Source organism: Nipponia nippon, unplaced genomic scaffold, assembly GCF_047370975.1.
Source record: "Nipponia nippon isolate SJK-2023a ecotype South Korea unplaced genomic scaffold, ASM4737097v1 scaffold_1, whole genome shotgun sequence".
NCBI classification, from domain to species: Eukaryota; Metazoa; Chordata; class Aves; order Pelecaniformes; family Threskiornithidae; genus Nipponia; species Nipponia nippon.
The window spans coordinates 57,750,625-57,763,340 of NW_028262290.1; the positions used below are offsets into that span (position 1 = coordinate 57,750,625).

At 45.9% G+C, this 12,716-nt stretch overlaps 1 protein-coding gene and 2 long non-coding RNA genes across 7 annotated transcripts in view; 2 read left to right on the plus strand and 1 right to left on the minus strand.

The window, feature by feature from the left end:
- Window positions 1-12,704, minus strand: part of MPPE1 (metallophosphoesterase 1) — a 34,568-nt gene extending 21,864 nt beyond the window's left edge. For 3 of the 5 annotated variants that reach the window (XM_087756917.1, XM_087756876.1, XM_087756908.1), the window contains exon 1: window positions 12,589-12,704. Coding sequence is in view for 1 of the 5 variants with exons in the window: in XM_087756925.1 (XP_087613051.1) it covers window positions 1,010-1,090; window positions 1,691-1,830; window positions 2,587-2,619 (254 nt within the window). In the remaining 4 variants the exon portion in view is untranslated. Of the gene's footprint in view, window positions 1-1,009; window positions 1,091-1,690; window positions 1,831-2,586; window positions 2,638-5,997; window positions 6,073-12,588 lie in introns of those variants that run through there. The other 2 variants (XM_087756925.1, XM_087756892.1) reach the window with 2 other exon arrangements.
- LOC148057390 (uncharacterized) lies at window positions 2,842-6,009 on the plus strand. The gene is made up of 3 exons (XR_015704634.1): window positions 2,842-3,408; window positions 3,511-4,669; window positions 5,920-6,009. It is a non-coding gene; the product is annotated as an uncharacterized LOC148057390 (long non-coding RNA).
- LOC148057391 (uncharacterized) lies at window positions 6,094-9,289 on the plus strand. The gene is made up of 3 exons (XR_015704635.1): window positions 6,094-6,221; window positions 7,063-7,502; window positions 7,852-9,289. It is a non-coding gene; the product is annotated as an uncharacterized LOC148057391 (long non-coding RNA).
- Window positions 12,705-12,716: the final 12 nt, after the last annotated feature.

Here is a 12,716-nt window from a genome sequence, read left to right on the forward strand (position 1 = left end):
GCTATGTCAGGTTATCTATGCACAACCTAATACACAGCAGGTCCAGCACTAGATTGAAAGAATAACTCAGACTTCTTCAACATAAACATCTAACTAGGTACTCAATTCAAGCCCAGAGCTAGACACCCAGCCTTTCTATGAGTTCACAAAGAGAGTCTGGTGGTCTGTAAAGGTATTAAAATAAAAGAAAGAAAAAGAAAAAAAATGGGCCTTCTACAGCCACCTAAAGGAAACACTAAAAACAGGGTGCTTGAATCAAGAGCAGTAGGGACCTGCCTCTGTCTTTCCAAGAACCACAGCCCATTTCTGTAAGTGGACAAAAAGCAGCCTTTGAAAGAATGGAGCAGTCTATTTATTTTAAAACTAAGTCATAGACCAACATTTTATGTAGCATGCCTAGTTGTTAAAATGTTTCAATATACATTTTCTTAAAACAAAAATGTATCTTTTATATCAAACAAGCAGTTACAAGAGTTTATTTCTAGCATTAATTGGCAAACTACAGTAAGTAGTGTCTCACTTCTAAAATCAATTAGACTGAAAAGTAGAATCACTTGTGTGGCTTATTTTGAAAGCAGTACTAGCCTATAAACTTTGTATATATATATATATATAAAATAAAATAAATAAAATTGAGCTATAAAAATGAGCTAATAAAACGCCTACAAAATAGAAAATGAAATTACATAATTCTAGGTTCAAAATCCACAAACAAGATCATGTGTGTGCACACACGCATCATGGAGCTTCCTTAGCTCATTCAATTTTCCTCAAGTGAAAGATTTGTTTCTTTCCATTTTGTTCTTGGTTTAGTGATATTTTCAAGATTAATCTAAGATGTAGTATTTCCTTTTAAAATGTAAATAAAATGATTTTCCATTGTTTCAAAGGCTTAAAGCAGCTTCCATAACAGTAAACAAAAATTCAATCGACTTAACCACAAAAAACACATTCTACCCCACAGAGAAGAACGTTTAATTCTGTGAAGAACCAGTTTCCAAGAACTCACCTGACACTGTCACCCTCTAGATTAAGATCCTTGCTGTATCCACCCTTATGCCATAAATGGGTTTCTGTTTGAACCTGAACACTTAATTGAAACAAACACAACAGCTTAATAAAATCAGATTTTACGGTTTTAATTGGATCAAACAAAGCAACTGAAAAAGGCTAAATTACTTTTCAGCTTGATTTGACAACAGAGGTTTCCATGCAGGATCATAAGCGCACCAAATTTAAACTTGAAGTTTTCTGCAAACAGGTATTTAAATCCTGGCAGGACACTCTTCAAAATGCTAGTGCTATAGATTTTCAGGTCCTAAGGTCTCAGTTTCCGAATCTTTGAAACAGTATTGATGCAATTTAACCATCTTACTACTGTTTGTGGGCAAAACAGTCTAAAACTCTTTGCAGTTAGACAGAGACAGCATGTTGGCTAAGCAGGGGTATTACTTATTGATACTAAAATTGTTTGGTTTACTACAACAATGAATTTTGTCCAAGTTGCCCCAGCCATCCTTTGTTCCTTCACACGCCTCCAGCATTCTGCACCCCCGCCATCCTGTTCACAGACAGCCCCTCAAAACATGCAGAACAGATAAGGCCTAGTTCACCTGAAGAATAACAAGGTACAAGTCCTGAAATAATTGCACTTCTTTTGATGCAAAAAGTAACGTTTGACAATTCTTACTCTCTGCTTGTGACATATTCATGCATTAACTGCTGCAGATGCAGTTTTTCTTGGATGTGACCCAGATTCTTTTCTAGCTCCTTATTTTTTATGTGCAGTTTTTTCAACTTCTTGACTAACTGTTCATTTTCATCACTGAGCTGAAAAGAGAATTAAAAAAGAAAAATCAAGCAACATTTTCAGATCAAGTATGAATTGAGCTGATAACATTTCAGATTAAAATTCTCTCCCAAAAATTTCACTACATGTATCTTGAACTATATAAATATATAAAGAAAGACGGCAGGAAAAATAATTGGCTTCAAACTTTATGAAGAATTGACTAAAACACAGCTGCTTTAACATATATATTAAAGGGTTCTGATGCAATTTCATAATTCATTACTGAATGATAAGGCAAAATGGTTTTGCACTTTTAAAAAAATGACACAGGGACAAAGCATGCAAGTTTTCAGTTATACTTCTCCACTCTAAACATCAGCTCTGCAGCTAAGCTCGTATTTATTTTTGCCTTAACCTCACCGAAGCTGAAAGACTACACTACAGCCGCATTAGCAGAATTTCTTGCACGCACGTTTGCTGAACCTCGCCCAGCAGTATCACCCAAACTGCACCAAATGCAACTATCACACCCTAACCCACAGGGTATTAAGTAAAACTGATGCTGCCGACTGATATTCGGTCAAGAGAAGGAAGATCAGCAACGGTAAGCTGCTCTAAGCGTGAGCTCTGCCCCCGTCAGTAACGGCAGAGCCGAGAGTCGCCGTGCCCGGGTGCTCCTGGGCGCTCTGTCCAGTACGGGCCGGGGCAGAAGGGCCTTCCGCGGGGCTCGCCCCGGACGGACGGACGGACGGACGGCTTCCCCACGGGCCGGCGCCGCCGAGGGCCCCACTCACTTGGAGGCACTTGTGGACGGAGGGCAGGGCCATGGCGGCGGGAGCCCCGCCTTTCAAACGCACCCGCCGCCCCGGGGCGACCGCGCCGCGGAAGGCCCCCGCGCTGCTGCCCTGCTCCCTGCCTGCCGCCAGCGCTCGCCTGGCGCCTCCCGGGCAGGCGCCCGTGCCACCGAAGCCCACGCGGATAGGCTGCCAACGCTGCACGTCACAGGCGAGCGACCGCGCCGCCTCAAGGGCCCTGGCCACGCGCATCGCCCCGTTGCCAGGGAAACGGCCGCAAGCGGAGCGCCGGCCGCTCCACCGGGGCCGGCGGGAGGGGAGCGGGGAGGCGGCGGCGGCGGCCCCGCGGCGGGCAGGCCTCCCCCCCGCCCGGGAGCGGCACGGCCGGGGGGCGAGCGGGCGGGGCCCAGCGCGGCGGCGGCCTGCGCAGCGAGCGCCCCTCGGCGTCACCCCTCCCCCGCGGCAGAGATCGCCCACCCGGCCTGCAGCGGGCTCCGGTTCCGGCGGCGGGTGCCGCGGAATCAGCTCTACTGCGGCTGTGCACCGCGCCCTCCGCAGCCAGCGTAAAAACACCCAGTCCCAGCTTGCCTCTTGTAAATCGTCGTTAGTTTGATTCGCTCTTTCCTGCGGCTAACAGACGCTGAGCGGGCGGGATTGAGAATACTGCCAGTTACCGATCTGCACGGACGCGTCTGTACATCAACACACACCGCGTTACGTAGCTCTACAAAAGCGCGTTCCACATCTCCCGCTCCCCTCACAAGGCCCCGGTGCAGGCTGCTCAAATCCCATCCACCAAGGCAGGAGCTAACGGCACGCCTGGTAACGCTGCTACCCAGCGTGGGGGGCTGTATCCTTGGTATCTGTGGTGCTTGGTATTACTCCTATTTGCAGATTTTTGCCTTTGGTTTTTGTATTTCCCAGGTATTTTTGGCAGACCAGGCTGGAGGGCATACAGGCAAACAAAAGCACTCCACCCTGGTGAGGGACTGGACCTTACAGCTAACAGACCAACAGAAGGCACTCACCAGCCACAAGAAGATCACCCATCACAGCAAGACTGACCCACAGCAGTGATTATTGCCTGCTGCTCTACTTCAGTAGCCTTTGTTTTCAGCAGTTCAAAACCTTTCCTGTTTCTCTCTCATTCTCTAGGTCTCAAATCTAAGTCTTCTTTTGCTCGGCATCTCCTGCCTTTGTATAAAATGTTGTCTCTCTTGTTACTTACAGCCCATCGCACGTTGCCATCTTTTTTTTTTTTTTTGGTGTAAAACGTTGCCAGATGCCACCTGCCCCTCCATCTTGACCATGCAGCCCACCCGATTGCAGAGCCTGGCAATTTTTGAGAGGAACCATTCATGCCTGGGAAGAGAGGGCAGAGATGACAGCAGCTCACTACTGCCTACTGTGGGTCTACAACTTACCCAACGCATGGTACAAGACACTCGGGTCACATTAGGCTGCAAGCGGGAACTGTAAATGTAATCAGATTAAGGGAGGTGGGTCGCACCTCTAGCTCCAGGGCACAACCCCAGCATCTCTCCTCCTCCGCCATCAACCCGGATCAGCCCGTCACCCATCTGGCCAACTCCTTGCACTTGGCACAGAGGTCACAGTGCAAGGTAACAGCCACTGCGCGGAGCTGAATATACACAAGATCCAAGCTGTGAGGCTGTTAACGATCTGAGAGCGCGTGGGAGGGAACGACGTGCCCATGCTGTTAACTGCTGCCAGAAATCCGCTCTGTCTGTGAAGATTTCTGTATTGGTTCCATAATTGCAGAAGCAGCCACACAACACTGCTAATTCTTGGGGCCCCTGACGAGTCACCTTGTCCCTAAATAGCCTGGCAACAAAATTGCTACTGTAATCAGCAACTAACACTGAATAAATTAGCAACTGACAGTTCATAGTATGAAAACCAGGAAGTTACTTCTTGATGAAAATACAGCTGGATATAACTAGCTGCAGTAGCAGTAAAAAAAAAGAAAATAAAACTGGGAGGTATAATACCAGCCAGCAATGCAAGGTGCTGCAGAAAAAGGGAGATCCTGTTTTCAGATGGAGTAGCAATATCCTGAGGGGTAATTACTCGTTTCTATTCTCTTTTATCCAGCACAAACAAGATCTCAGGTGAGGTCCTGAGGAGTCTAGAAAACAGGAATAAAAATTACATGAGGAAGAAAATACAGCATATCAGGAAGGGCTGAAATAACTGTGTTTCTTTAGTCCAGAAAACAGAGACTGCCAAGAATCATTTTAACTGACTTTGTCTTTATCTTTGGCTACTGTAAAGGACGGTAATAATTGTTTCCCATGTCCTGCAGAGGAGGATGAGCAGAAGTAAAGTTACTTTCCAACAGAGATTATTTCAATTGGATGACAGGGAAAATTTTCTTGATACCAAAGAAGAAAAATACACATAGTTCTCCCTCACTAGAGGTTTCGAGAAACAGATCAGAGAATGATCAGGCATGATTTTGGATACAGGTATATCTAGTATGCACAGCATACTGGCATACAGCAAGTAGACAAAAAGATCATTTTAAAGCCCCTTTTAGGCCAACATTTCAATGATTCTCTGTTATTAATTTAGAAGAGAACATGCTCTGATACAATAGTAATTCTGGTATTTTGCAAAACTTTGTAAAATGACTATTTAGGAAATAATTTTTCAGGTGACAAAGGGAAGCTGTAGTATAAGACAGTGTGGTGAAGAAAGATCAGCGCAGTGGAATCCAGCACACCCTATATACCAATATCTCACTGGTAGACAGTATGAGTAGGATAACAATTTTTTCCTCAATATTGGGAATGGCAAGAGTAGTCATAATTGCTTAATACCATACAAGGCAAGGCCACTTGAATACCAAGGAATAGTATTTTATAAAGAATGTGCAAGGCTCGCTAGGAGTTACATTCCTATGGTGCCCAGGTGTTTGGTTTTGTTTTGTTTTGTTTTTTTTAAATACTACGGGTGGAGCAGTAAAACAAGAAGAGGAGGAAGCACAGACGGATTAATTCAGGGCTTGTGCAGAAACTAGAGCAGGCATGGGAAGGGCAGGAAAGGGCAGCACTCAGACCAAACTAGACAGGTCAGAAGTGGCAGAGAAACCAAGCCCACGATATGCCTTGGGTCATTCTCAGGTGTGGAATCTGCAGGCCCTGTTTCCCTAGCTCTTCTACAGACACAACAACCAGTTCTGGGCACACTGCCGCTCTCCTGCTTACCCAGGAGTTGACAACGATGCAGCAGCTACACACAGTTTTTAAGACCCAAGTATTTTCAGAACTCAAAAATTGTTACCAGTAGAACATCTTCTCTGTTCTGCAGGCTGGAAAACAACACACAGAAATATTGGGAAATGAGCCAACAGAGCTAAAAGGGAAACAAGAATTCCCGATTTCTGACCTGGAAACTGAGCCATGCGGCCTCCCTCTGTCCTGCTTTTCCATGGCTGCCATGGGAATTGAAGATAGATGGAGCAAGCAGACAACAGAAAGGTTTCTCAGCTATGGAGCTAGACCTGCAAGGAGTTTGTGGAAGATTCAGATTTTATCAAACAAGTGCTGATCCAAATGACACCAAAAAAACCCTACTTCTATCTTCAAACTCCTGGAAAAGCTGAAGCTCTTGTAGGTTTTATCATGCATATTACGATCAAACATTTTCAAAAGTGGTCATTGATTTTGAGTGGCTCCACTTCAAAATGAGCATCTGTTCTTCCAAATTAAAGATACTCAGCAGATCTGTAAAAATGGCTCAAGGCTGAGTAGCACTGGACATCAGATTTTGAAGCATCCAAAAATCAAAAGATGTTAGCCTGCACGTATATACAAACCACAGTTTATACAAATGATAAAAGACTTTTGTGTACTGGATTAGGAAACATGTTCACTTTCCAGAGATACTAATAATACATGATTTTTAAAAAACATCTCTGTGGCAGTAAACGTATGAAATGCCACTAGATATTTACTTTCCACTGTAAACAATTACAGCGGAAACATTTCTGTACGCTGTTATTCAGCTGGTTTGTTGAATGCGTTCTTTTTGCCTTGCATTTTTGTTTCTAACTCAGCTTGGTATGAACAGAGACACATTTCATGGTGGCACACACGAATGAAAATGTCATCGATCCCAGCGGTGCTGAGCCTGCTACTTACTGGCGAACAGCAGGAATGTGACCCATAGCACTTTTTTTTCAGCGACATGTGCACCAAAGTCATTGATTTAATTTGTCAGAAAACAAATGAGCATGGGATTACTTGAGGCAACCCTACAGTAACTCCAAGCGTAGCCTTTTTTACACACAGATTAAAGGGCAGTATGTGTCCTTTCAACCCTCAGAGACCTACTATCCTCATGAAATTTTCCAGGAATTAAAATTCTCGTGTAAGAATCTACATGCCTTTGTAAAAACACATAAAATTTAACCTGCCCCAAATTAATCTCTTTTTTTATTCCATCCACCAGCTGTGTCAGCAATGACTCCCGAGACCCCTTCAGGGTGGAAGATGGCGAGGCTCATGCAGTCTTTCTGCCCATTATGTTCTCTGGCACAATCAGCGCTGCCAATCTCACAGACTCAATGCCAGCTGAAAAATCATGGAACAGTCTTGAACAAAATGGCCAACATGGGAAAAAGGCCCTTTCTCTATCTTGGTTTGAGCTTGGGCCAGGAAGTAATAATCCCATTTGTGTTCAGCAGCCTTCCCTGAAACAAGGAGAAGCAGTCTGGCTTTCCTGAGCCTTGGCACAATGACACAGGACAGCTAGATGCAAAAGTTCAGAATTCAGTTCAAAACATGAATATTTCCTGCATATCAAGACGAACAGCACCAAGACCTGATTGGATTTAAGATGACTGTTTGCAGAATTAGAAACAAGAAATCTTTTCTGATAATACAGAAGAGGTAATCAATTTAATCTCAAAGCTGACAAAACCAAACAGAGGTAATATTTATTAAACCAAATTAGGCTACAGGGGTCCCTGTCACAGCACACTGACAGTCTGTATCACCTTCAGTGACAGAAATATCAGGTTATAATACTAGTTTTCAGCGGGGGGAGGGGGCATATTATTTTTAGTATTTTCAGTGGATAATGTTCAAAAACCAATACTGGCATGCATGTGGCAGAGACAGTCTGCCGCTTCTCCCTTCAAGGCCAGGGAAAAAGACCTTTACCACATTTTATTCTACACCCACAGACATGGTCTAGGAAAAAGAGTAACAGCTTGGGACTGTATTACTTTGTCCACAGAACTCCCTCCAGAGAAGAAAAACATCTCTCGGTGGAGAATGAAAGGCACTTGCACCCCAGGAAAGCTCTTGCAGCCATACCTCCTGGAAGGGAAAATTTCCTGGGATGACAGAGCCAGTCTGGAACTCCAGAAAACACTGAAGGACGCCATTTTACCAATAGAGCCGTCTATTAGACCTTGAAGCCAAAAATCTCAATTTCTATGTTAACCAACCCCCAGGGCAGATCTGAAGGGAGACTCCCGCACTGCATGTTTGAGACTATCTTTTGCTTTGTTTGTGGCAGGAGGAAAAATGCGGAGGGTGTCCAAGCAGCAATCCCCGGGTCTTCTGGACATAGAGAAGAAAGGTGGTCAGAATATGACTCTGCATGACAGAAAGGGAACACAAGAAACATCTAATACACTACTCAGAATGGTGCATTAATCAAGCATTATGTCATTAAAGAGTCATTAGCGAGCATTATGAAAAACGGTGCCAGTGTTAGTAATTCCTTTTCGTCTCTGATGAAGCAGAAGTGGGATCAGCACAGCTCCTCTAGGGAGTCCAGGAAGAAGAGAGAGCATCCCCTTACGATTTACCTTCCCTTCTTGTACACCCAAAAGGCAAACCAAAAATCTGGGCCAAATATCCTCTTTTATCAGCTATAAAATCTCTCACTGCAACGTGACCATTGCACTAAACTACTACAACATTGTAGTAGTTTGCACTACAAAACAAAAAGCTTGTCACCTGGGTTACCTCTTAAAGGCAGACTCAAACTTCATTCTTCGTGAGATACTGATAAAAGCTCCAGGGAAAAGGGCTAGAGACAGTAAACAACAATTTTATATGACTAATCCAATATAATCCTATGCTGTGTAAAAAGACCATCTGCATGGATTCCCACTGAAGTGCTTTAATAACAGCGCAGCAAGCCTCTGGCTGTCATGCTGTGGAAATGCTCTTTCGCACTCAGGCTAATAATTCCAAAAGATTACTTCCTTTTTCTTTTTTTTCTCCCCTCTCTGTTTTTATTAAAGCTGTTAGCCACTTGCTCTCCCATTTAATTCCCTATTAAGAGATCATCCCTCAAACCTGTGAAGTGACAACGATCCACACTGGAAGACATCTGCGGATTCCACGTCGATGGCTGGCTAGCTGCAGAGAGGTCACCCTCCCTCTGCAAAAACTACAACCTATTTTATTGCATCACTGCAGCGTGCAATTACTGTCGAAGAAGAGAACGGCAAGCTGTCGGCTGAGGCGTAATTAAACCAATTTCAGCTGCAGCAGCTTCCTCTCTGAGTGACCCTGCCTTTTGCACCACGGACCGAGCAGACCGCAGCGGGGATCTCCGGGTGGCACGCAGCGCAGCTGTGCCCGCGAACGCTGCGCAGCAGTGTAGGACAGGAAGTGAAGGAGACTGCCGCCTCCGGCTGAGCCACACCGAAGTCCATGAGGGCTTCACACCTTGGGAGAGAAGGAAAATCCATGACTACTCTCCATTTTCTGCTCGGAGGTCAGAGGGAACAGGTTTTCACTCCTGCTGAGCATTCGGTGTCTCAGGGAAGGAAGCCTGACCTCCACACGAATCTGGTCGGGGCTCAGGAAGATTCAGACAGACAAAGCACCCGAGAACCACTAGTATTTCAGGTTCATCCAGGACGAGCCTATTCCAAGTGGATGAGATTAAACACGTGGCATGTGTGTAGGTTACGAAAGGCATGTCAGAGGAACTGGCCAGCGTTTGGGGTTATGAAAGATCAGAGGTTACAAAAGACCTTGGCAGTTATGAAAGATGAGTCGAGAGTCTGATCCAGAAAGGCAGAGAGCAGCCTCGACCTGCTCAGAGGTGAACAGACGTTCAAAATCACTCAGCAGCTCACAGGAGGAAGTTCATGCTGCCTGGCAGGTCTAGGCTACGGAAGGCTTGAAAAAACTTCAGAACAGTAATAAGAAAACAGTCGTCACCGACTAGGAGAAGGATGAAGAGAAATATTTCCATCTGTTGACAGGCCTTACAGGCAACTGCATTTTTTTGCGGAGTATTTGAAGGGTCTTAAAATACTACCTGCAGCCCCTGATTTTCTAAGAAGTATTCTTTCCTGGCTTTTTAGTTCTGTTTTAAATCTTCTACCTGCATGAGCCATGTAGCTGGAATGAATCTGTAAAAATCAAGGGTTCATTCACTTGATATTTTAGCCTCTCAAGTTCCACCTTTGGTGATCATTTTACTCATATTCTACCACCAGAACGAAGAGAAGGTTGGGGAGATTTTACTGAGCCAGACGGAGTTGCTTATTTTCCAAATGCCATTCAGACATGACTTAGAAAGAGGACATACTCCTGCTTAGAAAAATATTGAGGAGAGCTCTTCTCCTCTTTGTAATAGTGTTTCTCTGTGATGATGATTTTCTACAATTACCTTCAGTGAGGATATTTCTGCATCCTGCCTACTACACTATCATTCACACTGCCCTGTTTTTAAAACACGAGTTAAACAGACCTTTCAAATGCCCCTGTGGCAGCCTAATCACAACAGATCTCCGGGCACTGCAGCAAACTTGAGACCCAAGGGAGGAAACCATCTGCTCTACATCAGAATAGCATCTAGCCAGTTTCAGCAAAAAGTACAGACTGTTTTCCTGTTGGCCAACTCAGTAACTGAAACTTCATCTTTCAAGGAAAAACACAGAAAAGACTCTTATCGTGGCCTGAGATGCTTCCTAGAATGCAAAGCCATGGTTAGCTGTAGATTTTCTTATTTACCACAGTTAGAGCTGTTTTTACTACATCTCACCAGTGTACACAACTCGCCAGTAAATACATTTACTCATCTGCCCCAGCACAGAAACTCTCTAGGGAAGGTCCTGAAGCCACCTCGAAGCTATGCTGAGCATGGCATCAATAAAAAGCACAAATTTCTAAAACCTGGAGGAAACTGAGATTAAGGAAGACTCCAGAGCAATTCTGTTGCATACTACTCCAAACTACATTACATGTTTGCAGGGTTATTGTACTTAATGAAACTAATCTTACATGAGGACAAAGCAGGTATGAGGTCAGAGGAAAGGAGTGACTTAGAAGCAGAATAATCAGTCAGCAGAAGGATTGACAAAAGTTTGGTGGGATTTCTTCAACCCAAATTTCATAATTTCGTACTTTAAACGAACTTTAAAACTTCAGGTATTAGTTAAGTCATCTTCTCAGGGTTTGTTACTGTTTTTTCTGATTCAAAATGTGGAGTAGAAAATGTTTTGCTAAGTGGACTGACAGCCTTGCTGTCTTTGTGGTATCCACTGCCACAGTGCACCTTCGAAATTTAAAGAATGAAGCTAAATTCTTGCACTACAATCCATGAAGTTTTGTCACTTATCTTAGAAGGAAAAGGTCCGAGCCTTTTATTTTAAAAAGTGTCTATTATTTTTGTGAACTACATATGGCAGGAGTGTTATGTCCCTCTCATCCCAAAGTCATCTGTGTCCTACAAGATAAAAAACTAAATAAAAGAAGATAGATCTAGATTTAGGGTTCGTTAGCTTAGATAGAATACCCAAGCCAATTAAACTTAGCCTAGTCCATAGAATATTAACAATTCATTCTGCCTCTGCATCAGGGATAGTAGTGGTGGTGTTATGAAATTTTCTTACTGCAAATATGGCCACCACTAAAGTATCTCTGTTCTCTCCCTCAAAGGTCACTGAAAATGAAACCTTCGACCACAAAGCAGGTGCTGAAAGACAATAACAAACCTCATAGGCTTGATGTATTTAACGCCTTTTTCAAAAAGCTATGCTGACAGACTCAATCCCTGGACCCTCTTTTGTCCGATTCAACGCCAAGCGTGCATCGGAGCAAGTCATCTGGAAAAGCCTCACTCTGGCAGATGAAGCGTACGTTCCCAACACTCACTTGGTGTTGTAAGCTTTACAGCCTGGTTGCTCTATTGCTAAGTACGTATTCATCGTAGGCCACCCTTCTCCTACACGGTGGATCTGGAATGAGAATCGCTCAGCTGTCTGCCACGGGCCCCCTGCTCTGCTGGCTCAAATGCACGGTAATTTGGCTTATATGGTTTCTGGGAACAGCAGGTTCATAGTCCTCTTCTTCTCACCCTTGACAAATCCGAAATGACATACACAGACAAGTGAAAAGTCTAAAGGGCAATGTATTTGTCACTGTACACTTTAATTCCCAAGCACTAACAAGCTGCTGAAATTAAAAATCTGTTGAACTGCCTTTCTGCTCCCGGGGCCGCTTTCCCCCTTCGTTCTCCAGACGGCCGATGCCACCCCTCAGCTCTCCCCCGCCCCAAGCCCGGGTAGCGCTGGCGGCCGGCCTCCCGTTCCCCGGGATCGCCCTTCACCTGGGACGCGCGGGCAGGCCCCGGGCCTCCCGGCCCCGCCTGACAGGCCGCTCCCGCAGGCAGCGCCCGGGAGGCAAGGGCAGCGGCACCCGCTGGGGCCGCTCGGGCCCGAGGGCACGGCCTGGCGGTCCTCATCTCGGAGGAAACAATAACGCCGCAGCCCCAGGCTGGGGGGCCCGGCCCGGCCGGCGGTAACGGCCGCGGCGCCATGTCAGGCGGGGCGGCCGGGCCACGGCCACGGCCACGGCGATGGCGGCGGCGCGGGGCGGGCCGGGCCGGGCCGGCGGCCTCCCCGCCACATCCTGCCCTCCGCGGCGCGGCGCGGCCTCGGCGCTCCTCTCCGTGGCGCCCCCCCGCCTCTCCCGGCCCTTCTCCGCCCCCGGGGCTCACCTAAAGTCGGCGCCCAGCAGCCAGGCGCCGCGCTGCAGCCCGCCTTCCCCATTGATCGCGGCGGCCGCCGGGGCATCTCCCTCCGCCCCGCTCCCCTCGGCGGGGCGGCGCCGGGGCGCGGAGTGACA